Source organism: Podarcis pityusensis, assembly GCF_964106645.2.
Source record: "Podarcis pityusensis genome assembly, chromosome: 8".
Classification (NCBI taxonomy): Eukaryota; Metazoa; Chordata; class Lepidosauria; order Squamata; family Lacertidae; genus Podarcis; species Podarcis pityusensis.
This window is the reverse complement of record NC_138033.1, coordinates 10578745-10606316: the sequence shown is the minus strand read 5'-3', so window position 1 is coordinate 10606316 and position 27572 is coordinate 10578745. Positions and strand designations below refer to the sequence as shown.

At 47.7% G+C, this 27572-nt stretch overlaps 1 protein-coding gene across 2 annotated transcripts in view; it reads left to right on the top strand.

The window, feature by feature from the left end:
* Window positions 1-5810: 5810 nt before the first annotated feature.
* MEGF8 (multiple EGF like domains 8) overlaps window positions 5811-27572 on the top strand; it is a 58959-nt gene continuing 37197 nt past the window's right edge. For both annotated transcript variants that reach the window (XM_081018561.1, XM_081018560.1), the window contains exons 1-16: window positions 5811-5927; window positions 7660-7923; window positions 9240-9403; window positions 9718-9924; window positions 11094-11274; window positions 11438-11526; window positions 12706-12928; window positions 13998-14178; window positions 16063-16208; window positions 18011-18130; window positions 19016-19182; window positions 20215-20322; window positions 20908-21055; window positions 22210-22373; window positions 23739-23930; window positions 26301-26501. In XM_081018561.1, the coding sequence (XP_080874687.1) occupies window positions 7737-7923; window positions 9240-9403; window positions 9718-9924; window positions 11094-11274; window positions 11438-11526; window positions 12706-12928; window positions 13998-14178; window positions 16063-16208; window positions 18011-18130; window positions 19016-19182; window positions 20215-20322; window positions 20908-21055; window positions 22210-22373; window positions 23739-23930; window positions 26301-26501 (2478 nt within the window). In that variant the 5' untranslated portion in view covers window positions 5811-5927; window positions 7660-7736. The remainder of the gene's footprint in view (window positions 5928-7659; window positions 7924-9239; window positions 9404-9717; window positions 9925-11093; window positions 11275-11437; window positions 11527-12705; window positions 12929-13997; window positions 14179-16062; window positions 16209-18010; window positions 18131-19015; window positions 19183-20214; window positions 20323-20907; window positions 21056-22209; window positions 22374-23738; window positions 23931-26300; window positions 26502-27572) is intronic.

Sequence of the window (27572 nt, the reverse complement as noted above, 5' to 3'; positions counted from 1 at the left end):
TCTCACTGTGAAGGCATGTGGCTCTTTTGGGGGAAACAGGTGGCCACGAAAGGAGGAAGAGGAAACTGGGCATGGAAGACTTTAATCATTGCCGTGTATACAAAAAGGCTGATGGTCACATTAAACTCTTTGCTCTCTCAGGACACATCTGCAGTACTGCCAGTCCCAAACATGTTTTTTTTAAGTGACACAGCTTCCGAAGAAGGAACCCTAGGAGCTCGAGCTCTTTGAAAGGATTGGGGAATACAGTTCATGTTGGTTTAAAGTAGGTTGGAATTTGTGGCTTAGATATGCTGTTTAGACTGCATCTACAGCGCTTTTTTCATCGTGGGGCAGCTAACTTTGGAACTAGGTTGTGGAAACAAACTATACCTTTAAAGTACACCTGATGCACCTTTTCCCCTTGAAGAATCCTGGGCACTGTAATCTGTTAAGGATTGCTAAAGATTGTAACTCTCTGAGAAGTAAACTAGAGTGCCCAAAATTTGTTGAGGGAAAGAAGGTGCTTCGAAGGTGCTTTAAAGATACAGCGCATTCACAACGTATCCCTTGTAGCTGATCCTTCAACAAGAACAGATTCTGCTTATCCCCGTGCTGTGAAAGGCTTCTGCATATCAAGCTGCTTTTAAAGATGCATGAGCAGCCAAACTATTTTTTTCCTGGTCGGCTGGCAACTGTATATGATCCATAGCTATGCCTAGTGGGGGACAGGGATAGGATGTATTTAACTCTTTTCTTCAGAGTTCCCTCAAAATTCAACACAACAATCTTTCTCTTTCTTTCTTTGGCGATCACTCGTAGCTGAGTAAGATTGTCTTCCATAAACACGGTTTTAACAATGAGTCCATAAGTGACTGTGGAGGCCAATTCTGGAACCACACATCCTTCCACAGTAACCTTCCACTGATGGCCAGTTCCACATTTGCTTATTTTTCTCTGCCCTTGGTTGCAACGATGTCCATGATTGTATGAAGGTTCCTCCACACCCTGTATTTGTGGCTGGGCAAACATTGCCATCCCAAAGTGGCTTGACCACCATCTAATCTCCATGGTGTTAGCTTCATCCTTCCACTTCATTATGAGCAAAATCTAACACAGGCTGGGGTGGGGAGGAGTTAATGCAGATGACACCAAACTGAGAGGGGTGGCTAACACCCCAGAGGACAGGATCACACTTCAAAACGACCTTGACAGATTAGAGAACTGGGCAAAAACAAACAAGATGAATTTTAACAGGGAGAAATGTAAAGTACTGCACTTGGGCAAAAAAAAATGAGAGGCACAAATACAAGATGGGTGACACCTGGCTTGAGAGCAGTACATGTGAAAAGGATCTAGGAGTCTTGGTTGACCACAAACTTGACATAAGCCAACAGTGTGACGCGGCAGCTAAAAAAGCCAATGCAATTCTGGGCTGCATCAATAGGAGTATAGCATCTAGATCAAGGGAAGTAATAGTGCCACTGTATTCTGCTCTGGTCAGACCTCACCTGGAGTACTGTGTCCAGTTCTGGGCACCACAGTTCAAGAAGGACACTGACAAACTGGAACGTGTCCAGAGGAGGGCAACCAAAATGGTCAAAGGCCTGGAAACGATGCCTTATGAGGAACGGCTAAGGGAGCTGGGCATGTTTAGCCTGGAGAAGAGGAGGTTAAGGGGTGATATGATAGCCATGTTCAAATATATAAAAGGATGTCACATAGAGGAGGGAGAAAGGTTGTTTTCTGCTGCTCCAGAGAAGCGGACACGGAGCAATGGATCCAAACTACAAGAAAGAAGATTCCACCTAAACATTAGGAAGAACTTCCTGACAGTAAGAGCTGTTCGACAGTGGAATTTGCTGCCAAGGAGTGTGGTGGAGTCTCCTTCTTTGGAGGTCTTTAAGCAGAGGCTTGACAACCATATGTCAGGAGTGCTCTGATGGTGTTTCCTGCTTGGCAGGGGGTTGGACTCGATGGCCCTTGTGGTCTCTTCCAACTCTATGATTCTATGATTCTAAGAGACCCACCAAGCTGAACACATCCTGCCAACCACTAGTGATGGTTCCACCAGAAGCACTTGTCTGTGAAACCTCCTCCTCTTTGGGGTGACTTTCCAGGCCGACAAAATGCAGGGAGTGGTGCGTCAATCACTTGGGTGGCAGCCACTGTGTGTGACTGGTAACCTTCATTCATCTTGGTGAGTCACAATGGCGTGGATCTCTGTTGAGTGAAACGGGAACTGACTTGTCTGTTTTGACTGTCGGACCCATCTTCTTCAGAAAATGCAATGGCGCCCAATGCTTTCGCGGCACGGCGCTGAGTCACTCCGCTTCTCCCGGCTACAGCAGAGTTTCTTCAGCAGCAGTGTGCCTGTGTGTAAGGATTTATCAGCACTGCAGTAAAACTCTCATACACAGCTTCTTCTGTTCTACGAAGCTTTAATGTACAGCAGCAAAACAATAAATCAGCCATGAGAGAGCAACGATATGTTGCCTCTCCTTTGAAGCCAAAACAGAAAGTAAAAGTAAGTTCACATTCCTACGTGAAACACACCCAGGACAGGACGTCATTTCCCTTGAGCTATTAACCTTGTAAGCTCTGGGACTCCTCACAATCTCAAGTGTGACTGTGCTTGTCCCAATTCTTGTGAGTGCCTCCTCTTGGGTGTGGAAGATGCAGAAGAAGCCAGATTCCTGCAGATAGCACACATAGTTTCCGTCGTTCTTCTTGAAAATGCATTGAAGCATCCAGGTCTAGAACAAACTCCTTCAAAACTTCAACAAGACCCGTGGTTCTGCATTGCTTGCAACTGAACAGCATCTTGAACAGGAGGCGGTTACCACTGCTATTGGCAAATCTGTTGTTGGGGAAATCCCCTGGGAGCTGATTTGCAGCAATAGATAGAAATGTATCTGTTGAGACTTGGGCACAAATAGCTCCCCTTCTCAAGTTGAGCTGCTTTTTATTGCATCTGTTCGATTCATTATCCACACTTGGATTCTCGCAACTTTTGTCAAGCACTGTGCTTGTGGGTTGAATGTTGCAGGGAGCTCTGCAGTGATTGCATGAAGGTAAGGAATGGTCCTCTTAGTGGTACAACTCCTGTTTTGCTTGTAGAAGGTCAGGTCCTAGGTTCAATTTCCCACATCTTCACCTAGAAAGATCATGAGTAGTTGAGGTGGAAATGGCTCAACTACTATCTGGATATTTGAAAGTTTTATTCCAGTAACAATTCTGTGATAGGTTGACCAGTGTTCTGACTTGGTGTAAGTCAGATTTGTGTGTTCTTTCATAGTTGGGTGGGATGGGGGTGAAAAGCATTGGGAGGGTTGAGTAGCAGAGAGTATGCTTGTTAAATCCCTGCAGTTTATACTGACTTGGATAGCAGAGGAATAGTTTTAATGTTGTGGTAGCCAACGTCTGAAGAGTACCATATTTGTAATGAGTGCACTGCACATGACTAGCAGTGCATTCCAGAGTCACCCACCCACCCACACCTCATAGACAAAGGATGGTGAATGGAAACATATTTTTAAAATATTATTCATATATAAATATGAAACAACAATAGTAACAAAACAGATACCAAGAGACAGCTTATATAATTGTCAATAAGAATGGCTAAATAGAGAAAACAGTCATTCCTAGGAGAAGGCATTTTGCAACAGACGTTCCAATACTGGACAATGGATTCTCACCTTTTTACCTTTCAGAGTTACTCCGTTCCATATATGTGCCAAGCCCATCAGCTTGTCCGTTGCATTAATCAACCATACAGTTTTTCTTGTAATGGGTGGAGACACCTGTTCAAAATAAAGGGTTGTTGTTTCCTCTATTTCCAAAAATAAGTATCCCCAGATTCCTGAATTCCTGGAGGGCATTCAGAAGCATAACAACACACAAGCCTGTTAATATCAGTACAGTATATTTCATTCAGCCATTAATAAATAGCAGTACAATGATCAATAACTAACAATACATTTGTGGATCAACAGTCTAGCGCAAGAGTGCATTGCTGAACTACAACTCCCAACCATCTCTGGCTATTGGCCATGCTTGCTGGGGCTGTTGGGAGTTGTAGCTCAGCAACATCCAGAGGGCCAAAGGTTCCCTTCTCATGGTTTAGCACCATACACACACACACGCTCACGTGGGCATTCAATCTGGATGTGAACGTAGATCACACAAAAAATAATTTTGCACATGTTCACGTCCCATTTTTGCATTGGTAGTGTGGGATGCACAATCTTTGAGGAGAGAGAGAGGCATTCTTGGTAAGCTCCTTCCAACCGAAGGATTAGCAAATATTGTGTCCCGCTGCCCCACAGCCGTTTGGTAGGGTGGGTGGGTGGGTTTCTCCATCCCTTCTGCGTAGGCTTCGGGAGGAGCCTCCTCGCCGCCTTCGCAAAAGTCTGTGCCGGCGTCTGTGCGTCTGCCACTGTCCTCGCGGCTTCTGATCCCCCTTGGGGATCTTCCCCCTACAGTATGGCCAAACTTGCCCTCCAGCTGTTTTGGGACTACAACTCCCATCATCCCTAGCTAACAGGACCAGCAGTCAGGGATGATGGGAATTGTAGTCCCAAAACAGCTGGAGGGCCAAGTTTGGCCATGCCTTTGTTAACAGAAAAATCCGAGGGCTCCCTTGGACAAAAAGCAAAGACACCAACCAGGACAATTGGAGCAAAACAGCAGCCAGTAGGCTTGGTCTTTATTGAGACTGTCGCAACAGGACTCCAACTCACCACAGGATGAAGCAAGATGGAAGCCCTGAACAAAAGAAGACCCCAACTTTTATTAGCTACTAATCCCTCATGCTACACCCCTAAGACTACATCATAACTACATCATTGACACATCACAAAGAGGAGGGGTTCAGGGAGGAGTTGAGTTGTGGTGGTAACCTGAGTGTCTTGTCACCTGTCCCGTTCCTCCTTCCCCTCTCCCCATGATTACATTCCTGAGGACAAAGAGGAGTTCACTGTTTCCTGCCCCCAGAGGGAAGGGCTGGTCACTGTCCTTTGTTTCAGTCCGTACTGAATCCACTTCCATATGCAGGTGCTTTGTGAGTGTAATGATTTTCTGTCTAGGACCATCAAGGTTGGCATGCTAACTGGGTAGGGCTCCCTGCGGACGTGTTGGCTGCCTTGTGTCAAGTCTCTCCCCTTTGATAGTCCTTCCTTCATGGTGTAAAATAAAAGTGGAACGGTACAGATCCGATGTACGGGTGATTTTCTATGAATTTATAACAGAAGCGTCGCGTATGCTGTGTGTGAGTGTGTCGAGTTGGTACAAACTGAATGACTGGGGAGGGGGTTTCCTGCAACACCTTGCGCCTACGCTGTCCACCCGCTAAATAATGAGCTTCACAAGCCTTTGCGGGTGCGTGTGAAAAACCTACAAAATCCACCCCCCCCTACCCAAATTCAGGACAACGGCACTCTGCACATGCTTGGTGCTGCTGCTCTCGGAAGACAGGGCTGCCTGAATCTAACAACAGCAGCAATCCCAACTCGCTATTTTCATTGTAAACGGTATTTTTTTCATTATTAAAAACAACTATTATAAAAATAACAATTATTAATCGCTACACATAATCAAATGAGCGGGTGTATTACATTTCATGGTAATAAATAAACATCCCGCCTCCGGTCCCTCCAGTTGCCATGACAACGGTCCTCGGCGGCCTCTACACACTCACACCGGCCTAGAACTTGCCGCTCTAGCCTCTCGCTTCCCCCTGCGGCCTCTATGGTTCTTCAATCGCCCGTTGCCTTTCCATAGAAATCAGGGAACGTCCGCATTCCGGTTCCCCTCTATCCCTCTCCTCCATTCTCTATGCGCCGCGCTCCTCCCGCGGGCCGCTCTGGCCCCGTCGTCTCGCTGCGCCTCATCGGTCCCGGGCTGAGCCTCTCTATGGGCCGCGGGGGCAGCGGAGTCGGCGGCAGGTGGGTCTTCGCGTGGGGGGGGTGTCTTCTCTTTTCCCGCATTCCCCCCTCATTGCACGCCTCCGCATGCCCCCCCTTTGTAGGCCCCCCTAATAGACCTCACCTGATAGAAACCCCCCCCCTTGACCCTCACCTTCCTCCTCCAGAGAGTCCCCTGGCTGCAAAGTCACCCGTTTGCAGGATTTATCCCTTTCCCGGCCCCCACGTTCGCCCCACTCATCATTTGTTATTGTTATTATTAATTATGTATACCGCCCTGAGATTTACTGGTGAAGGGTGACAGTATAGAAATACAAGATAAAATAACCACGAAATTCACAATAAAAGGAAGGACAAAACAAAAACAATAAACCCTCTCCTCTCCCACAAACACACGTCGCCTCCTGGACTCTCCTCATGAACCTTTCAATATATATACACACAGTGTAGGCGCATTTATGTTGCATGCTGCAGCCCCTTTGGGCATCTCTAAGGTATGATTCTCACAACCCCAAAGACTTAGCAGGGACTCCCCCCCCCCACTTTAGGGTCTCCTCCTTTTCAAGGACCTGTAACTCCAGAAGTAATGCTTAAAAGGAAAAAGGGGGAAAAATCCTGCTCTGGACCTAAGTTCCTCCTAGAAAACTTGTTTTGATTCCCCAGCTGGGACCAGTTCCAGGGAATTTCTTCCCTTCTGTGTATGGGTTTCTCTTACTTTTCCCATAAAGCCTTTTTTGGGGTGGGTGGGGGATACTAAACACACATGTGACACGTATACAGTGCTTTTTTCTAAAAAAATATGTTTAGGGGTACTGTCATTTTGACGCAAGAAAATCACCATTTTATAATTCAAATTGGGGAAAATATATACAGTAAATGGACAGAAGTACAAAGAGTCACAAAATGTTTAGGGGTTTACGTACCCCTGCGTCCCCCCCCCAGAAAAACAGCACTGCATGTACACACCCGGTTTGCTTTACGGGGAGTGGGTTTGTTATTGGTGTAAGGCAGCCTTCGCCAAGCCGGTGCCCTCCGTGGGAGTTGTCCGAAACATCTGGAGGGCACCTGCTTGGCAATGGCTGCTTTAAGGTCTGAAATTTAAGCTGCTTGTGAGAAAGGACTGGAAAGCCCTGACTGCAGTTTGGAGGCACAGTCCCCTTTACACCACATCTTTCTTTATTCTGTCTACATCCTGTCCTGTCCTATACCTATTACTCGAATTCAGCATTTGTAACAAGTTGTGGATCTGAGCCCTGTCTACGTTCCGGGAATGGGAAGTTTGTCAAAAGTTACCTTTCGCTGACTTGGTGCCTTCCAGATGCTGGAGCTGGGGCTGATGGGAGTTGTAGTCCAAAAAGCATCTGGAGAGAAATGGGTTGGTGAAGGCTGTTCTATTGTGCTAAACAACTCCTTGCCTTTCTCCTTGTGCCCCAAAATCTCTCTGGGCCATCTTGGCTGTTCCACTGCCCTCAAAAGCTTTGGTGGGATGGCGGTTCGGGAGAGGGCGTTTTCTCCAGCAGCCCCTAACTCCCCACAGAGATGCACCTGGCACCCAGTCAGATGGGCAGGGTATAAATAATACAATTATATTTATTTTTATTTTTATTTTGGCACTCGAGATGTATGTTTTTAGGATGCACCTAATTTTTTGTGATTTTAAGTTGCAACGGGCAGTGCGGATGATGGTGATGATGAAAATGAAAATAAACAGTATACTCTGCCTGACCTCCGAAGTTCTTCTCTGCTCTTTCAGGCTGGATTATGGCATTCCCTTCACCTTTTGGACTGTGCTGAGCAGCCTCCGAATTGTGGGGAGATCCAAACCCCATCATGGACTCCTTATTGGACGGCTGCCTGAGGTTGCTGGTAACGCTGCTTTTAGCCCTGTGTGGGATCCGCTGGGCCAGCGGTGGCGACTGTAAGGGGCACCGCCAGGTCCTGCGCAGTGCGTCAGGCTATGTGACGGACGGGCCGGGCAACTATTCTGTCAACGGCAACTGCGAGTGGCTAGTGGAAGGTAGGAATTTGGGGAGGCTTCTTTATTTATTATTGGAAGTATATATATCTACCTCCTTTATCCGAAAGTCCTATGGTGGCTGTCTGCAACAACCTAAACTAAAAATAAAAAGTAGGATAGAACAGACACTTTAATTACAAACAAAACCAGCAACCAAAGTCCTGGACCCTGAGATCATCTTCTGAGGCCCTTCTTCTTGTGCCTCCTCCCCAAGAGGTCTGGAGGGTGGCAACATGAGAACAGGGACTTTTCTGCAGTGGCTCCCCATTTGTGGAATGCTCTCCCCAGGGAGGTTTGCCTGGCGCCTTCATTGAACACCATTAGGCACCAGGCAAAAACATTCCTCTTCAACTAGGCCTTTAGCTGATTAATATTCTATAGCCTTTTAAATGTGTCTGTGGGAAGAAGGGGTTTTTATTTTGCTGTTTTGTTTTACTTACAGTGGTACCTCTGGATGCGAACGGGATCCGTTCCGGAGCCCTGTTCACATCCTGAAGTGAACGCAACCCGCGTGTGCGCGGGTCTCGATTCGCTGCTTCCGCGCATGCGCATGATGTCATTTTGAGAGTCTGCACATGCGCGAGCGGCGAAACCCAGAATTAACACGTTTCATTACTTTCGGGTTGCCACGGAGCGTAACCTGAAAACGCTCAACCTGAAGCATATTTAACCCGAGGTATGACTGTATTTACTTGTTTTTATCTTGCATTTTATTCAGTGAACTTCCTTGAGATTTTACGATGAAGGGTGGTATATAAATCTAATAACTAAATAAAGCTAATAATAAAAAAACTTTTTCCCCACCCATTTGTTTCTACCTTTAAATATAAATCAGCCGGTTAATGATACATTTGAGAAGTCCTGCCAAATATATCAGTCGTGTGATCTGAAGAAGGGTGATGGTGGGGTTCTGTGCCTCCCAGCAGTTACATGGTGCACAGAAATCCTGCAAGTCCCCACTTTTCCTGCTGCAGAAATGGGAATGGCCCCTTCTTGAATGCCTGCCTATCACACAGCTGTTGGCGGCGCAGAACCTTGTTCCCATAGGTGAAAGAGGAAGTGAGAAAGAGCGCCCTTCCTCAAACTTCCTCCTTCAGTTCTGTGCACTTTTCACAGGACAAAAGGTGACCCCACTCAGTGCCTCTTGGACCAAGGGGGCTAAGAAGCTTAGTGGGCTCTAGGGGAAGACCCTCCAGGGCTCATGGGAACCATGTTGGTACCCCCTGCCTTACAGGAGTCAGGAAATGATGAAAGCCCATTCTTGGTCCTGTGCCTGGTTTTCTAACCCTCCCGCCCCACTTTTCCACCCTGTTCAGCTCCCAGCAGCAGCTACCGCATCCTCTTGACGTTCATGTTCATGGACACTGAATGCACCTATGACTACCTGTTCATCTACGATGGAGATTCTCCCAGCAGCCCTTTGCTGGCCAGCCTCAGCGGCAGCACCCTGCCCCCCACCATCGAGGCCACCTCTGGCAAGGTACTGACCCCGGAGGTTGGATGGGCTCAAGTTGCAACCAATAGACATAGGCCTGGACCCATGGGCATGGAAGGGCTCCGTGGCCTGGAGGTTTTGCTCTGGGGTTCGGGAGGTGGCCATTCATGAGTTTTTGTTGAGATGAGGTTGGAGATTGCTGCATCCCGGGGAGAGGAGTGGAGACTCTGAGGGGCACACGGGGCACGTAGCTGTGGTCTCTTAAGGGACACGCGAGTCGTGTAATTGTGATCTTGGGTTACATGTGGGGCATGTAGCTGCGATCTTGGCACCAGCCTGCCCTCTTAACTCCTTGGCAGATGCTGCTGCACCTCTTCAGTGACGCCAACTACAACCTCCTGGGCTTCAATGCCACCTACACGGTCTCGCTGTGCCCAATGGGCTGCTCGGGACACGGGATCTGCAACAACGACGGGCACTGCACATGCTTCCAAGGTTGGGGCGGCGAGGGCTGCTCCATGCCTGACTGCGTCACCTACTGCCAGAGCCATGGCAGCTGCAGCCAGGTAAGACTTGAGACTTTCCGGATCTCACCGTGCTTGCCCCATAAAGAGTATTTGTAGCAGCCAAGTGTGTGTGTGGTGGGGGGTGGTCACCCCAAACTTCTTGCCCTAGACACAGCTTTCTCCTGTCTTTCTCCGGTAGCCTCCATCTTGTATTTCTCGAGGGGGGGCACACTTTTTGCAAAATAAAAAAAACGGAGAGACAATCCGAATTCAGTTCCAGGAACAACTGAGTTCTGCACAGCTCTCTGTTCTGGAGTGTCTTGCCAGAGTGGTGCATGCTCTGGTTATCTCCCGCTTGGACTTCAATGCGCTCTGCGTGGGGCTATCTTTGAAGGTGACCCGGAAACTACAACTAATCCCGAATGCGGCAGCTAGACTGGTGACTGAGAGTAGCTGCCAAGACCATATAACACCAGTCCTGAAAGACCTACATTGGCTCCCAGTATGTTTCCGAGCACAGTTCAAAGTGTTGGTGTTTAAAGCCCTTTAAAGCCCTAAACGGCCTCGGGCCTGTATACCTGAAGGAGCGTCTCCACCCCCATTGTTCAGCCCGGACACTGAGGTCCAGCTCCAAGGGCCTTCTGGTGGTTCCCTCACTGTGAGAAGCGAAGTTACAGGGAACCAGGCAGAGGGCCTCCTCGGCAGTGGCGCCCACCCTGTGGAATGCCCTCCTACCAGATGTTAAAAAACAACTATCTGACAACTTTTAGAAGACATCTGAAGGCAGACTTGTTTAGGGAAGCTTTTAATATTTGATGTTTTATTGTATTTTAATATTTTGCTGGAAGCCGCCCAGAGTGGCTGAGGAAACCCAGCCAGATGAGCGGGGAATAATAATAATAATAATAACATTGCCTAATCTCTGCTACTTTGTGTAATCTTATTCTGCAGTTTTTGTTATTTTGCCTCATTTTTTCCCTGGTTTTTGCTTCTCTTGGGGAACTCTTTGCAAGCACCAGATCTTGGCCTGCTCCGTGTCTCTAATCTTGGAAATCTCATTCGGACGTCTCTCAGATACCTGCAGTTTTGCTTTCAAGCCTAGACTCCTAGGCACAAGGGCTACCTTTCCCCCCTTGAGATGAGTTTCTCCTCCCTGCCTGCGGGCCAGTGGCGCTTTGCAGGGAGCCTTAGGTTTTGTTGTCCTGACAGGGTGTACTGCTTCTCCACAGGGCTCAGATCATTGCCGGTGCGAACCGGGCTTTGTGGGCCGGGCCTGTGACTTAGCCCTGAGCGAGAACCAAGGAGCCGGCAAGTGGTACAACGTCAGCGCCCGGGATCCTAGTTTCCGGCCCCGCACGGCAGCGGCTGGTGCCTTCTTGCCCTCCACTGGAGGACTGTACATCTTTGGAGGTCAGAAATTAATCCAGTTATCCACTCCTGTGGGGTGGAAGGAAGGGAGCCGCTCTGGGCATTTGGGGTCTGCAGTCCTGGGGTGCTTCCTTTCCCTCCTGCAGTCCCAAGGGGCGCTTCCTTCCTGTTCTGTAGCCCCATGGCTTTTCTTCTGCCTCTCCAGGTTTGGATTTGAACACGGCCCTGGGGGACCTCGTCTTCTATAACTTCACCACCAACGTCTGGCATCGGCGAGTGCTCAGCCCCTCTCCGGTAAGCGTCTTCTTTCCTTTGTCGCCCAGCAGCGATTTAAGCGGCACTTTAAAATTCTGTTTACTTAGAAAATATATAAACCACTTGGTCAGGGGGGAAAATATCAAGCAGTGTATAAATGAAATGATAACTAAAACATGACTAAAACCCATAAACCAATTAAAAACAAGTACAGTACAGTGGAACCTCGTGTTACGTACCACCCCCCTTATTGATGCTTTGGGTAACGTGCTCTGCTTAGCCGGAAGTAGATTCCCCTAGTTGTGACTTGCCCCAGGATGTGAGAGGAAGTCGTGTGCTGGTGGCATGGCAGCAGTGGGAGGCTCCATTAGCGAAAGCGTGTCTCATGTTAAGAATGGTTTTGGCTTAAGAACGGACCTCCAGAACGAATTAAGTTCGTAACCAGAGGTACCACTGTATATATAAAATTGGCATCATTCTTTTTAAAATATGAAGTTTTTTTTTTAAAAAAACTATTAAAAATAAGTATAGATTAAAAAAATCTAAACAAGGCCCTTTAGGGCCCATGAACCTGAGATGTTTATAGCATCCTCATAAAAATGTAATGTGTGACTGCATCATCATTAATGTGTGTCTGCACACATCCGACTTGGTGGAATGCTCTGTCCCATGAGACCAGGGCCCTGCAGGATTTAACTTCCTTCTGTAGGGCCTGTAAGACAGAGCTATTCCGCCTGCCTTTCAATTTGAACTTAGCCCGATCTTTTATTCCCCTTCCTTCCTTTCCTCCCCCTCCCCTTTTTATGAAGATTACCCACCCACAGCTAACTCTCGCCTGGTCTCCTCGCTGGCCCAAATAGGACTAATTTAGACAGCTAGCCCTGGCGATCATCTAATTTTTATTGGATGGATTTCCCCCCTAAATTGATTTTTGAATTCTGAATTTATTGTTATTCACGTTTTATACTGTATTTTATGTAGTTTTTTGTTGCATCAGTTAAGTGTTTTAAATTTGTTGTTAGCTGCCCTGAGCCCGGTAAGGGCATGGTATAAATAAAAATGTATTATTATTATTATCTCAGAGCCAGGAGGCTGCCCCTTGAGCCTTCCTTGCAGCTGCTTCATGTGTGAAATGGCCCTGGGGGGGAAATCTGCCCCACTGTGCCTTGATCCCATACCTCCCACTTGTCTAACTCCTTTGTCCTCCCCCTTTTACAGTCGGCCCGCCACTCCCACGTCGCCGTGGCATGGGAGGGATTCCTGGTCCTCTTTGGGGGCGAGCTGGCCAGCGGCTTTCTTACAAACGACGTCTGGATGTACCTGCCCTGGGAAGGCCGTTGGCAGGAGCTGGTGCCCCTCAACACCACCTGGTTTCCTCCACCTCCTGGGCTGGCCGGCCACGCCTCTGCCGTGGTGAATGAATGGCTTTACATATTTGGAGGTGAGAGCAAGAATCACAGAATCTTAGTCCAACGCCCCTGCAATGCAAAAATCTCAACTAAAGCATCCATAGTCATCCAACCTCTGCCTAAAAGCCTCCAATAACCTGAAGGGCAGCGACTTGAACGGGACGTGAAAAAGTAGAGTACTGGAATACTTTGCCTCACCCACTACTACTACTACTACTACTAATAATAATAATAGGATTCCTTAGCTGCCTGTCACCATAAATTTCCAGGTGGGTGGCAACAGTATAAAAACACAGGATTAAAATCAGTCAAAATAATCTAAAACCAGAAGACTAGGGTGGGTCCTGAAAGTATCTATCTGGGTTGTCAGAAGCCAGAGGTAAATAAGTGCAGCTTCAACACGTGACAGAAATGGTACAATGGAAGTGCCTGTTACGGCTTGTGGGGAGGGACTTTCATAGTTTAGGGCAGGTATAGGCAAACTCCGGCCCTCCAGTTGTCTGGGACTACAATCCCCATCACCCCTGAGCATTGGTCCTGTTAGCTAGGGATGATGGGAATGGTAGTCCCAAACATCTGGAGGGCTGAAGTTTGCCTGTGACTGGTTATGGGGCTGTTACAGAGATGGCCCTCTCCTGGGCTGCCACCCCCTGAGCTTCTGAGGGCAGCAAAACTACCAGGAGGGACCCCTCTGCCAATCTTAACACCCGAGAGGGTATGTAGGAAAGGAGCTGATTGCCCAGATATTCACGTGCTAAGTCATTCAGGGCTCTAACCACTCACGTGAACCCCCTGAATTGGACCTGGACACAAACTGGTGACTGGTTCAGCTGTTTTAGAGCAGATTGCTGTGTGAATTCTGTATGGAACCCCAGTCAAGTAACCTGGCTGCTGCGTTTCGGACCTGTGGATGTTTCTGAGATGTCTTCAAGGGCAGCCCCATGCGGTGCACATTGCAGCAGTCCAGCCCAGCAGTCACATGAGCGTGGAGCATGGTTGCCGAGTCACTTCTTTCCAAAAGGGGGCTTTAGCCGGTGAACCAGCCAGAGCTGGAAATAGGCGCTCTTAGCCCTGCTAACTTGTTTCCCTTCCTTTACGCAGGCCGCACCTCGGTGGATGTCTTTTCCTCACAGATGTACCGCTTCCATCTGAGGATGTGGCGCTGGGAGTTGGTGGTGCCCTCAGGCGGCAAGGCTCCCGCAGCCGCAGGCCACTCCATGGTGTTCCACGCAGCCTCTCGCACTCTCCTGGTTTACGGCGGGCACCGACCCTCAACTGCTCGGTAAAGAGAAAACTGGGAGTGCTGTGGGCATACATACCAGGGGCTGCCACCCCTGCTCACTCCACCAACCAACCCCACCTATCTGCCCTACAACTGGCCAAACCCTCCTCCCTTTCCACCTCACCCACCCCTGCACACTCCTCTGTGAAACGTCCCGCATCCTGCTCCTTTGAACAGCTTCCCTTGGCTGCCTGCTACCCAGTCGTAGCTTTCTATTGGTGGCCATTCAGACTGCAGCATGACGGCAGCCTTACAAGTTTATGTATATAGGTAGATATGTATATAGCAGAAGTAGATCTTTTATTTGTTCAGAACATCAAGGAAAACTGGAGCAAAAGGCCTTTGGGGGTTTGATTTACAACTTCCTCTGCCCTATTGATGCAGGAAGTTGCCTTGGTTGGTACAGCTGGCATATAGACAAGGGATGGGGAACCTGTGGCCCTATAGGTGGCACTGGACTACGACTCCCATCAGCCCTAGCTGTTGGCCATGCTGGCTGGGGTTGATGGGAGTTGTAGTCCAGTAACCCTGGGAGAGCCATATTTTCCCCATCCCTGATAGAGGCTAAGTTCCCACCTTCTTCTCAGGTTATTGAGTCAATGCTTGTGGGTGCAATTGCTTCCTTTAAAATCTATTTTTATTGCAAATATAACAGGAAGGAAAAAGGAAGAGACCATATCAACTCACGTTAACTATAAGAAAAACCCAGCAATTCTAATTTAAACATATGTGTTAAAATAAACAGTCCCTCTGGGCAAAATGAGATTGATGCTTACGCTGTGGGCAGACTTGAGATGATGGAAACATGAAGGGGGTGATATGAATCATAGAATCATAGGATTTGTAGAGCTGGAATTGTATAGTTGGAATGTCAACTCAAGCATCCATGGCAGATGGCCACCTAACCTCAGCTTAAAAACCTCCCGTGAAGGAGAGTCTACAACATTCCAATGGAGTCCGTTCTACTGTCAGACAGCTCTTACTATCAGAAAGATCTTCCTGATGTTTAGTCAGAATCTCCTTCTGTACCTTCAGTCCATTGGTTTGGGTCCTAGCCTCTGGAGCCGGAGAAACCAAGTTTGCTCCATCCTCTGTGTGACAACTCTTTAGATGTTTGAAGGTGCCTATCGTATCTCCTCTCAGCCTCCAGGCTAAACATACCCAGCTCCCTCAACCGTTCCTCATAAGGCTTGGTTTCCAGACCCTTGATCACCTTGGTTGTCCTCCTCTGCACACGTTTCTGCTTGTCACTATCCTCCTTCATTTGTGGTGCCCAGAACTGGACACAGGATTCCATAATAATAATATAATAACAATTTATTATTTATACCCCGCCCATCTGGCTGGGTTTCCCCAGCCACTCTGGGCGGCTTCCAACAGAATATTAAAATACAATAACCTATTAAACATTAAAAGCTTCCCTAAACAATGTCTTCTAAAAGCCTGGTAGTTGTTTTTCTCTTTGACATCTGGTGGGAAGGCGTTCCACAGGGCGGGTGCCACTACCGAGAAGGCCCTCTGCCTGGTTCCCTGTAACTTGGCTTCTCGCAGTGAGGGAACCACCAGAAGGCCCTCGGAGCTGGACCTTAGTGTCCGGGCTGAATGATGGGGGTGAAGACGCTCCTTCAGGTATACTGGACCGAGGCCATTTAGGGTTTTAAAAGTCAGCAGCTACACTTTGAATTGTGCTCGGAAACGTATTGGGAGCCAGTGTAGGTCTTTCAAGACTGTTGTTATGTGGTCTCGGCGGCCGGTCCCAGTCACCAGTCTAGCTGCCGCATTCTGGATTAGTTGTAGTTTCCAGGTCACCTTCAAAGGTAGCCCCACAGGTGTGGTCTGACCAAGGCAGGAAGAAAAGCTTACCTGAAACTCTCCTGCCCTCAGCTTCAGCGTGCGTGTGAACACCACCGACCTCTTCCATGTGGACCTGCGCTATTGGAGCACGTTGCGCGCGAAGGACTCGCACCGGGGACCTCGAGAGCGGGCCTTTCACTCTGCCACAGTCATTGGCAACTACATGGTTGTGTATGGTGAGTATGTCCTTTCCAGCCAGAGGGTAGGGGTGTGTGGAGGAATGTGAGAATTGGGGTGGGGGTCAGATCTTTCCTTCCTCTTCCAATACTGAATATTTGGGAATTTGGGGAAGGGCCGTAGCTTGGTGGCATAACATGCCGAAGTTCTCAGGTTCAGTCCCCATCAACATCTCCAGGTAAGGCCGGCAGACAATCCTGTCTGAAATCCTTGAGAGCCGCTGCCGATCTGTGTAGACTCTATTGAGCTAAATGGATTCATGCTCTGACTCAGTATCTTCCTCTGTTCCTAATCATTTTTGGTGCAGATAATACAAACTAGTTTTCCACCATTCCCCAAACCCCTGCCCTCCTCGCATTGACTCTTTTCCTCCGACAGCCTGAGACACAGAAACTTGGCTCCCCAGGCCGTTTTATTTGCATGCCAGGCAAAGTTCCATGTGCTAAATTGCTGCATATCCAGGTTGGTGCTAAAGGCACAGGAGCAGAGCCAGGAAAAAGAACTGGCGACCCTGTTACCAAGTTTAGTACGGTATTGTTAAATTAACATCGCCAAAGCTTCCATTTCCTGTAAAATTTCTGTTGTCTCAGTAAGGGAAAAGCCTGTATTGAAGGAAGGGAATAAGTACAGTCGTACCTTGGTTTTCGAACAGCTTAGTTCTTGAACATTGTGGCTCCCGAATGCCACAAACCAGGAAGTGAGTGTTGCGGTTTGTGAACTATTTTTGGAAGTCGAATGACCGACGGGGCTTCCGTGGCTTCCGATTGCCTGCATGAGCTTCCTGCAGCCAATCAGAAACCGTGCTTTGATTTCTGAACGTTTTGGAAGTCAAATGGACTTCCGGAATGGATTCCATTTGACTTCCAAGGTACGACTGTATTGCCCCCCGTCCCCCCGTCCCCATATCCCCTATCAGTTGCTATCAGTGGCTACTAGCCATAATGGCTATGTACTGCCTCTGCAATCAGGCGGCAATGCTTTTGAATGCCAGTTCCTGGAAACCACAGGAAGGGAGAGGGCTCATGGGCACGAATCCTGCTTGCCCGTTTCCCACAGACATCTGGTTGGAGAAGAGGACTAGATGGGCCTTTGGCCTGATCCAGCAGGCTTTCCTTGTGTTCTTAGGCACTGGAAATAGCTGGACATTTTACTGCACCATTGTACATATATATATTTTTTTCATCATCATCATCAAACCTTTTATTGGCATCACTTACAAACATCCATAGCAAATCAATACAGAATTCCTTCCTTCCCAGTGACACAAAGCAGTCTAACATTACATCTCTAGGTTACCAGGGAGATCAGACATCTGCAGTGTGTTTTGACGACAAAAAACCAGATAAAGATATTTAGCCATTAACTTGGTGAGCTCCTGATTATTCCCCAGTAATAGAAAATGTATGACCTCTGGCTCTGGTTTCCATTTGGGGATGCAGAGTTGATCTAGGAACTGCTGGTGGAGATCACCATATAGTTTACATTTCAGAACCATATGTGTAAGAGTTTCCACCTGATGGTCTTCACATGGGCAAATTCTTTCTCCATCCACCATTCCCAAGAACCTTCCCCATGGGAGGTTTGAAGGATTTGAATTAAACCTGGCCAGCGAAAATGCCCTTCTTTCTTGAGGATTAAAAATTCAAGATAATTGTGGTTAATTTCATATGCCCAAGAAAGTTGAAAGTTAAGAGGGGAACATGTTTTCTCTGCTGCTGCTGTTAGTTCCTGGCGTTCAATGTCCCACAACCTAGTTTTTATTATAATATATATTTTTGCTTCTCTTCCCCTTCCTATCCAGGGGGAAACGTCCACATCCACTACCACGAGGAGAAATGTTACGAGGACGAAATCTTCTTCTACCACCTGGGCTGCCATCAGTGGGTCTCCAGTCATGATCTGGCGCCTCCACTCTCCCACGGTGAGGGAAGGTTCTGATTCTAGGAAATTGCACTCGCCCTCTTAGTTTGCTGCAGGGTAGTGATGGTGCCACAGAATATTTAGTGGTCAACTTCCCTATAGAAAGAGCACTTCTGTATCAAGTACTCTGGGGAGGAGAGAAGTTCCACAGGTCCAGCTTCTCTCATCGCAGCGTTGAAAGGAAAGGGGGCACCTGAGCTTGGTGAGCATCCTTTTGCCACAGAGCTCGTAAAGCAGGAGCCCGTATCCCTCTTATATCTCTCCTCGTACTCCAGCTCCCATCAGCCTCATCCAGCCCTGCCAATGGTCGGGACTGATGGGAGTTGTAGTCCAGCAACAGCTGAACCAGATCACAGATTGCTCATTCCTCTTGCAAAGGAACAAAAAATAAATAAATTGGTGTGGTTTTTTTAAACGGATAGTGTAATCGGCGAGTTTTGATCTGTCACACCAAAAATCAAGCCAAAGTTAAATTTTGGTCCGCCATCTTGATTCAAAATGGCTCCCAAATATTGATGAAGACCCCCTCCACCCCACCTCAGGAACTCTCATGCTGTGTTTGGTGATGATATCTCAAGAGATGGACGAACTTATGCCAAAAAAACGGGCAAGGTCATGCCAAAGTCACATTTTGGTCCGCCAACTTGTAACCTAGTGACCAGTTGGTGACGAAGACTGCTGCCCCCACCTCAGAACACTCATGCCAAGTTTGGCAACGATATCTCGAGAGGTGGCTAAACCCACGGGGAACAGATAGACAGACAAACCATTTCCCAAAATGTATAGTTTTATATGGCACCCTATATTTCCCGGGCCCCAATTCCAGCGCCTTGTTGTGACACCGCAATAGGCTGCCCTTGACCAGGTCTCTTTCTCCTTCCCTCAGAACACGAGGCCAAGACTCAGGCCCAGGCGCGAGGCCGCTACTCCCATGTGGCCGCAGTCATGAACGGGAACGTGCTGGTTGTGGCTGGCGGCTACAGCGGGGTGCCGCGGGGAGACCTCCTAGCGTACAAGGTGCCCACTTTTGTCTTCCAGGTGCCTTCTCAGATGGTAAGTGACTCTGCCTCCCTTAACCCCTTCCCTTTCCCTGCTTCCGATGGGCTTGCTTGACCGTGGGCCCATCGAAACCTCAGCATCCTAAGAGCTGGCCTGTCCCCTGTGCTCAAGGAGAGGGCCTTCTGGTCTTAACCAGGCCAACCACATACACCCCAGTTAGGGCCTCTCAGATGTATACTTTTAACTGTAAAATCGTAAAACTGGGAAATTTTACAAATAAATGCATGAGACTTGGGGTTCATTAGAGAATTAGGCTGGTTAACTTGCTCCAGGAAGTAATGGTCTCTCCTGAGGTGTTCATGTACGCAATTCCTTTCTTCCCTCTGTTCTGTGCTTTATACACCTGTTGAAAACCCTTATTTTCCTCCAAGCTTTCTCCAGATGAACTGTTGTTTTAGTTTGCAACTGATAGTCTATGCAATGGAGGAATTCTAATTAGGCTTTGAAATTTTGTTTTATGATTTACGTGTTATGTTCCCCTCCCTCAGTACTCTTATTCACCGCTTAAGATTATTTTATTTTATTTTATTTATTGCTTTATTTATAACCAGCAGGGGTGTCTGGTGATTTGTGGAAACAAACAAAGAAAAAAAACTGTGCTTTTAAAATGGACAGCACAGTTTGTGATTTTGGACCCGCTTCCCAAAAATCAGGTGAAGTCACGCCAAAAGTGTTAGTCCGCCATCTTGATTCAAAATGGTGCCTGGTGCCCCAAACATCAACAGAGTCTGCTAGCCCCCACGTTGGAAACTCCCATGCCAAACTGGAGATGTGCTTATCATTGTCACATTATTCTATTTCAAGCTGTCTGTAACACCTTAAAATGGATACATTAAAAAATAAAGAATGTGTGTTGTTGCAGAGACAGTCTTTGCATTCTGCTGGAGGGCAGGGTGTGGGGGGCAGGAGCTACACACCCTCCCTTTGTGTGGGGCACTTTGTAAGGCAGCTGAGTGCCTTTCTGGATGCAGGACTGACTTGAGGGGACACTGACCCACACCTTTGCTTCTCCCCCCACGGCCTCAGTACCACTTGGACTACTGCTCCATTTACACTGAAAAAACCACGTGTGCCAAGGACCCAGAATGTGCCTGGTGTATGAGAGGCTGCCAGAGTACCCAGCCCCACAGCACTGTGAGTAACTCTGGGGGTTCAGCGGTTTAGACCACAGCACCACCTGCGTCTCTTGGGCTTGCCGATCGGAAGGTTGGCGGTTCAAATCCCTGTGACAGAGTGAACTCCCGTTGCTCTGTCCCAGCTCCTGCCAACCTAGCAGTTCAAAAGCACGCCAGTGCAAGTAGATAAATAGGTACCGCTCCGGCGGGAAGGTAAACGGCATTTCCGTGCGCTCTGGTTTCCGGCACAGTGTTCCGTTGCACCAGAAGCGGTTTAGTCCTACTGGCCACATGACACGGAAAGCTGTCTGTGGACAAACACCGGCTCCCTCGGCCTGAAAGCGAGATGAGCATCACAACCTCATAGTCACCTTTGACTGGACTTAACCGTCCAGGGGTCCTTTACCTTTTTTTACCTTTAACTCTGGGGGTGTGGGGTGCGTGACGATCTGGAGATGAGTAGCTGTGCATGGACAGGAATGGAAATCTCACTGGTTGTCCACTGTGAGATGGTGGGAGTTGTAATTTGACAACATCTGTAGCGCACCATGCTGGCTACTGGGAGTGCAAGCTTTTAGGGCTCATTAATGTTTTTCCCCCTCAGTGCCCCAATACTGGCTGCCTGGGCTTGGCCCGCCTTTTAGTTGACTGCCAGTCCTGCCTGGCTTTCGGCGGCACCAACGCTTCTCTGCCTCGTGCCCCGGGACCCTTTGGCTGGTGTGTGCAGAACGAGACCTGCATGCCTCTCTCAGGTAAGTGAGCCAAGCCGGGCCATTCTGCCTGTTGCCACAAACCCGCGTTTACGAGGCACACTTCTTAAAGTGACATTACAAATAATGCTCTTTTGGGGCTACAGGCTTGCCACAAGCTTGGGAGCAAGTTGACAGGAACGAACACTGTATTCTTCATTGTTGTTTTTAAAGAGATTAAAAATAATGATAAATAATAGAAGTTGTATATCGCCTTTGATTTCAAGAAGGAAAACCAAGGCAGTTCACTGCCTCAGTGAGGGAGAATGGGAAGCAGGGACTCACTTCATCTACTTTGCTGACGGAAACTCCATTAGGCAGGCATCACCTACCTCTGAACTGTTGCAGCTGGGCATTATAAGAACCTCTGTTTAAGAGCTGGGACGCTTGAGTTTTATTTTTTCCTCTTCCCTCCATTTCTTTTCCCCTTGTGTGCCTTTCTTTAAAGGACCGTAAGCTTGCAGGCAGGAACCGCCTTCTCTTAACTGAGTGCATGTGAGGCACTTTGAGACTCTTTTTGGCTGAAGAATGGGTTGCAAATGCTCTTAATAATAATATTTAAATACACCCTGAAGCAATTTATTCAAAACGCTGAAACGTCTGTACAGTGGTACCTCGCAAGACTAATGCCTCGCAAGACAAAAAACTCGCTAGACGAAAGGGTTTTTTGTTTTTTGAGCTGCTTCGCAAGACGATTTTCCCTATGGGCTTGCTTCGCAAGACGGAAACGTCTTGCAAGTTTGTTTCCTTTTTCTTAACACCGTTAATACAGTTGCGACTTGACTTCGAGGAGCAACTCATAGAACGCGGTGTGGTAGCCTTTTTTGAGGTTTTTAAAGACTTTGGTGATTTTTGAAGCTTTTCCAAAACTTTCCCGACACCGTGCTTCGCAAGACGAAAAAAATCGCAAGACGACAAAACTCGCGGAACAAATTAATTTCGTCTTGCGAGGCACCACTGTAATTGAAATGCATAATAAACAAGCCCATTAAAGCAGCATAGCAGTGAAAATCAAAAATAAAAACAGGAGATTCAGATCAGGAGAATGCTTGTCCAAACAGGTGTGTCGTAAGGAGCCGGCGCCTTTCATATTTCAACAGAAACCGTGTGCTGAAGAAATCCACTGTCCGACACTCCTGTTTCCTTTTCCCCCGCAGAGCAGGGCAGGTGCCAGGTGGGGAAAATCTCTGGGACCTATGGCTGGTGGGGTCCTCAGCCCTTCTTTGTCACTTCCTTGGCTCAATGTCAGCATGAAAACTTCCTCCCCGGCCTTCACCTCATCACCTACCAGCAGCCACGCAACGATTCCCAGCCTGATAAGGTAATGGCGAGAGTGGTCTTCCGATTTATATACACAATCAGCAGATTGATTGATTGATTGATTGATTGATTGATTTATCGGTTGCATTTCTTTGCCGCTTTCCAGTCAAATGAATCCCAAAGCAGGTTGCAAGCAATAAATAACAAAAAGCATAACATCACAAGTACAGCGTAAATCATATAATATAATTAACAAATCGTCTGTAAACCAATTGCAGTCTATAAAACACAATTAACAAACAGACAATTAGAATATAAGCTAAACATCACAATTACAGCGTTAGTCGTACCATGCGATTAACAAATCAATAAGGCATTTATAATCTGTAAAACGATATTAACAAGATAGCAACTAAAAAGTAAGCTAAACGCTATTAAATTCATACACAACACAACACATTCCCTCCCTGCAATGACTCATAATTTTTCACTCTGCTGTGTTCATTAAAAGACACACGCATCCATCACACGGGAGGGCCGTGATCTGAATACAGTGCAATTTAATTTAACTCGGCTCCATAATAGGTTATCTGTAATTAAAACATTCAGAAAAGTAACCTATTCAAAATATGGGGTTTTTTTAATTAAAAAAATATTACGATACACTTGGGAAGAAAAAATATGAAATAAAATAATGTCCAATTTGTTGATTGATTGATTTACACATCTTTCCCCACAATTCTTCAGGAAGTTGGATGCCACAGATATATTATTTTTCATTTATGACTGCGTTTATATCCCCTCTTTCCTTCAAGGAGATCAAGGTGGCATATATGGTTCACCCCCTCCCCATTTTATCCTCCACACAACCCTGCTAGGTAGGTGAGGCTGAGAGGCGACAGCAGGCCCAAGGTTACCCAATGAACATCACGGCTGAGGGAGGATTTGAACCCTGGTCTCCCGGGTCCTAGTCCAACGCTCTTAACCATCATGCTAAGTCTCTTAATGCCATTAAGTCTCTGGCAGATAACATAAAGCTGGGAGCTGGGCAGGGACAGTGCTGGTTCCGCCGTACCTCTCAGCAGCTTTCGATAACATCGACTACAGTAATCCTTCTTGACTGCCTGGTCTGGATGGGACTCTGGGGTACTGTTTTGCCTTTTCTCTTGCCCTATCTGAAGAGCAAACCCTCTTATTTCTTTCCCCAAAACAGTAATTTAATAACGCCCTAATTTGCCATTTTCCCCAACTTTCTCTGAGTATGCAGTGGCTATTGAACTGATGGCCTGAGTGGTGCCAGGTGGGCGATGCCACCCAGCTCTGGACAATGGAGAGAAGCGGCAGGGAGACCAGCCGTCTCAAGGTGGTCTTGCCCTGCCCTGGACTCTACAAGAGATCAGCCTGTGACAACTGTCCCTCTGCCTAGGTCTCCATCGTCCGCAGCACCACGATCACCCTCAACCCCAGCACGGAGATGGACGTCTCCCTGGTCTACAAGGGCTTCATTCACCCGCTGGTCAGCAGCTCCGGACCTGCCGAAGACATCTCAATCTGGGCACGCATCCAGCGCCTCTTTGTGATTGCCAAGCTGGCCCGGGCCCCTGGCGCGTCGGAGCTGGTAAGGATACAACAGTCCGGGGGCAGAACTGGGGTTTGAAGCATACGACAGGGAGATAAGGTGCCGCAGGGTATGGAATATATATACCTTAATATCAGCAAGACAAAGGAGATGGTGTTGGACTTTCGGAGGAAGAGAAGAGAACTAGCCCTGCTGTACATCAGGGAGGGCTGTGTGGAAAGAGTCTCTTCCTTTAAATTCCTAGGAGTTTATCTCAGTGAAGACCTTCCTTGGAAAATCAATATAACCCAGGTGGTTAAGAAAGCCCAACAGAGACTCCATCTCCTCAGAGTACAGTGGTACCTCGGGTTAAGTACTTAATTTATTCCGGAGGTCTGTACTTAGCCTGAAACTGTTCTTAACCTGAAGCACCACTTTAGCTAATGGGGCCTCCTGCTGCCGCCACGCTGCCAGAGCACGATTTCTGTTCTCATCCTGAAGCAAAGTTCTTAACCTGAAGCACTATTTCTGGGTTAGCGGAGTCTGTAACCTGAAGCATATATAACCTGAAGCGTATGTAACCTAAGGTACCACTGTATTGTGAAAGAACGATGTCAATCAACATTTAATGATCTCCTTCTACCGGTCCACAATAGAAAGTGTCCTTTCATACTGCATCACGGTGTGGTACGCTGGTTTGACATCAGCTGATAGGAAGGGCCTACAGAGGGTGGTGAATACAGCACAAGATATTATGGGCTGTCCCGTGAATCCGCTGGATGAAACAGCGGAAGAACGTTGCCTCAGGAGAGTGAGGAAAATTCTCAGGGATGATTCACACCCTTGCCGGCACTTTCTTGATCTCCTGCCCTCGGGCAGAAGATACAGAACCATGATTAGTCGCACCAACAGGGTAAAGAACAGCTTCTATCCATGGGCTGTTAGGCTGCTGAATGAAAAGATAACAACAGGGCAACTGACTTTGGAGTTTGGTGGGTGTGCGTCAATAAACGAGGGGAATTAAGACTAAGAGAGCTGAGTGGGGGGTGCTCATGTAATCTCACTGTATACAAGTTGTACAAGTGACAGTAAAGTATTTCAATTGTGGGGGGTTTCAGGGTGGGGGTGGGGCTGTCTGCTTGAAAGGTTCTGGGGCAGCCTTCCTCTTCCCCATCCATCATGGCCAGTGGTCAGAGATCAGAGTTGTACTCCCCATGGGGCCTATGAGAGAGAATGTGGGGGGCCTTAAGAGCTAAGGAAGAGTCTGAACCAGGTGAGAGTAGCCAATGGATCTCAAACCCGTGGTGAGCTAGGGACTTTCCTGGCATGCAGAGACAGACTCTGGTGGATTGAGCAGACGGGACCAAGATTGGGTCCAACAGTCAAGAAGGTGGTTTCCACACCTGCTGTAGAGGGAAGTGAGGGGCAGATGGGGCTTGTCCACCTGGGAAGGTGGCCCATCTAGGAGAAGGCAAACTTTGACCCTAAACCTCTGCTGCCTTGTGGGATATCTTCAGGAGAGATCCCTGCAAAAACCCGGAGTTCAGTCCCTAAGACGGTTGGATAGAGTCTTGTACGCCTCCTTCCGGCAACACCTGCCGTCCAGCCGGTGCCAAATGTCTTGCTCTGCTTTCCTTTGGACTACATCAGTGAGTCTGAGAGGGGGGTCTCATCACCTGGGCAGCCCAGGACCTCCACACTGCCCAAGCTTGGACTCCCAAGGAGATTACTTTGGCACTGCTAACACAGTGGCTTGACTTCACCCTCAGAAGTGCACTCCATTGTCACCCAGCAAACTTCATGGCCAACTGGGGATTTGAACCCTTGTTTCCCAGGCCTTAGTACCACACTTTAACCACTGCTACATGATGCCGTTTTAAGTACAGTCATACCTCGGGTTACAGACGTTTCAGGTTGCGTTTTTTCGGGTTGCGGACCGCCAAAACCCGGAAGTACTAGAATGGGTTACTTCCAGGTTTTGGCGGTCGCGCATGCACAGAAGCGTTAAATCGCGCTTTGTGCATGTGCAGAAGCGCCGAATCGCAACCCGCGCGTGCGCAGATGCACCGCTGCAGGTTGTGAACACTGCGGGTTGCAAACGTGCATCCCACACGGATCACGTTTGCAACCCGAGCGTCCACTGTAGTGTTAAAATGGTTCCGATTCATAGCATTTGGTGACCATAATCAAACATAGGCAGCGGCCCAGTCACCAGAAACCCCCTTTTTTAAAAGGAGAGTAATGGGGGACTGGTGGGGGAGACCAGCTCGCCTGCAGGAGACTCTTACACTTAAAGGCAGGTGAGCAAGCAAGCAAGCAAGCAAGCAAGTAAGTGCATCTTTGTAAAGCTTCCCCAACTTCTGACTGGCTTTGAAGGCCACTCTAGGCTGCAGAACTTGCTCTTCCTAGCCCTCCCGCCTTCCCTTACAGGAGGAGGTGGGCCGCTGGGCAGTGCAGCAGGAGAAAGAGAAGCGGCTACTGCAGCGCCCTGGGGCTGAGCGCCTCTTCCCCAGCACCGAGAGGGGCAATAAGTACACCGTCCTGGTTGAAGGCCACCTCAACAACTCTGGCAACGGGCAGACGAGCGAGCTGACCCTCACGTGGGATCGCACAGGAGTGCCCGGGGGCAGCGTGAGTATTTTGCCCTCTCTGTGGGGAGAGGTTCACAGCCTCGCTCGTCTTCAGGGACTTCGAGCGCAGAACCCACTGCTTTCTGGTTCATGTTGCCGCGAGCTCAGACTGCTGCCGTTGACAAGGGAGGAGGTTCGGCAGCTTTTTAGGAATATTCAGGATCCGGGAGGAACAGGAGGAGGGGAGAGGGCTCTTGTGCTTTTGGGCTTCCCATGGGCTTTTTTTTTAGTGTGGCACTTTGGAACTCCCTGCCAATTGACACCAGCTGTACTCTTTCCTGGGCCTGCCAAAACATTTTTCTCTATGTAGACATGTAGAATGTTGACATGTGTTTTTAGTATATCGCTGATATTAATGAATTTTTATCATATTTTTTATTAAGTTTTCCAAAAATTGAACACATGCATTTCAGTACATAGTAAAACATTTTTCTTTGTTATTTTTTTGTCAACTTCCCACCCCCTTTTCCACTGTGTTTTTATTACTCTCCCTCTGTTGCGCCCTGTCTTGTGTCTCTTTTATCATAACAACAGTGCTATAATCTTCAAGTTCTTCTGTTGCTCACAGTTCAAATCCTGCTAACGTATTCATAATATAAGAATATTTCTTTAAATTGTCCGAAAAAGAAGATGTTAATTATTATCTTTTTTATAATTTTTATTAAATTTTCTGTTTTACATTTTAAAATATTCATTTAAACAACCTTAAAATATCAGTGACTTCCCTTCTTCTCTTTCCATGGTTCATTTTGCGTAATATAAATCCCTGCATATTTTGTATAAACTAAACCATTCAGCATTCCATTATTACATCCATCAGAACTTATTTACCCTGTTGAATTTATCTTAATGCTAACATCAAGATGTTAATGATTTTTTGAAGTTTTACAATTGTTGTTTTTTACTGGTTATTTCCATGCGTTCTTCTTGTAAGCTGCTTTGAGGTTGGTTTGTTTCTTAAACAATCAAGTGGTATATAAATTTTAAGAAATGAAATAGACATAAAGGAAGCGAACCTCGCTCGCTGCATCCCCTCCGACACAGAGAGATGTGGCGATGTTTGTACCAGGTG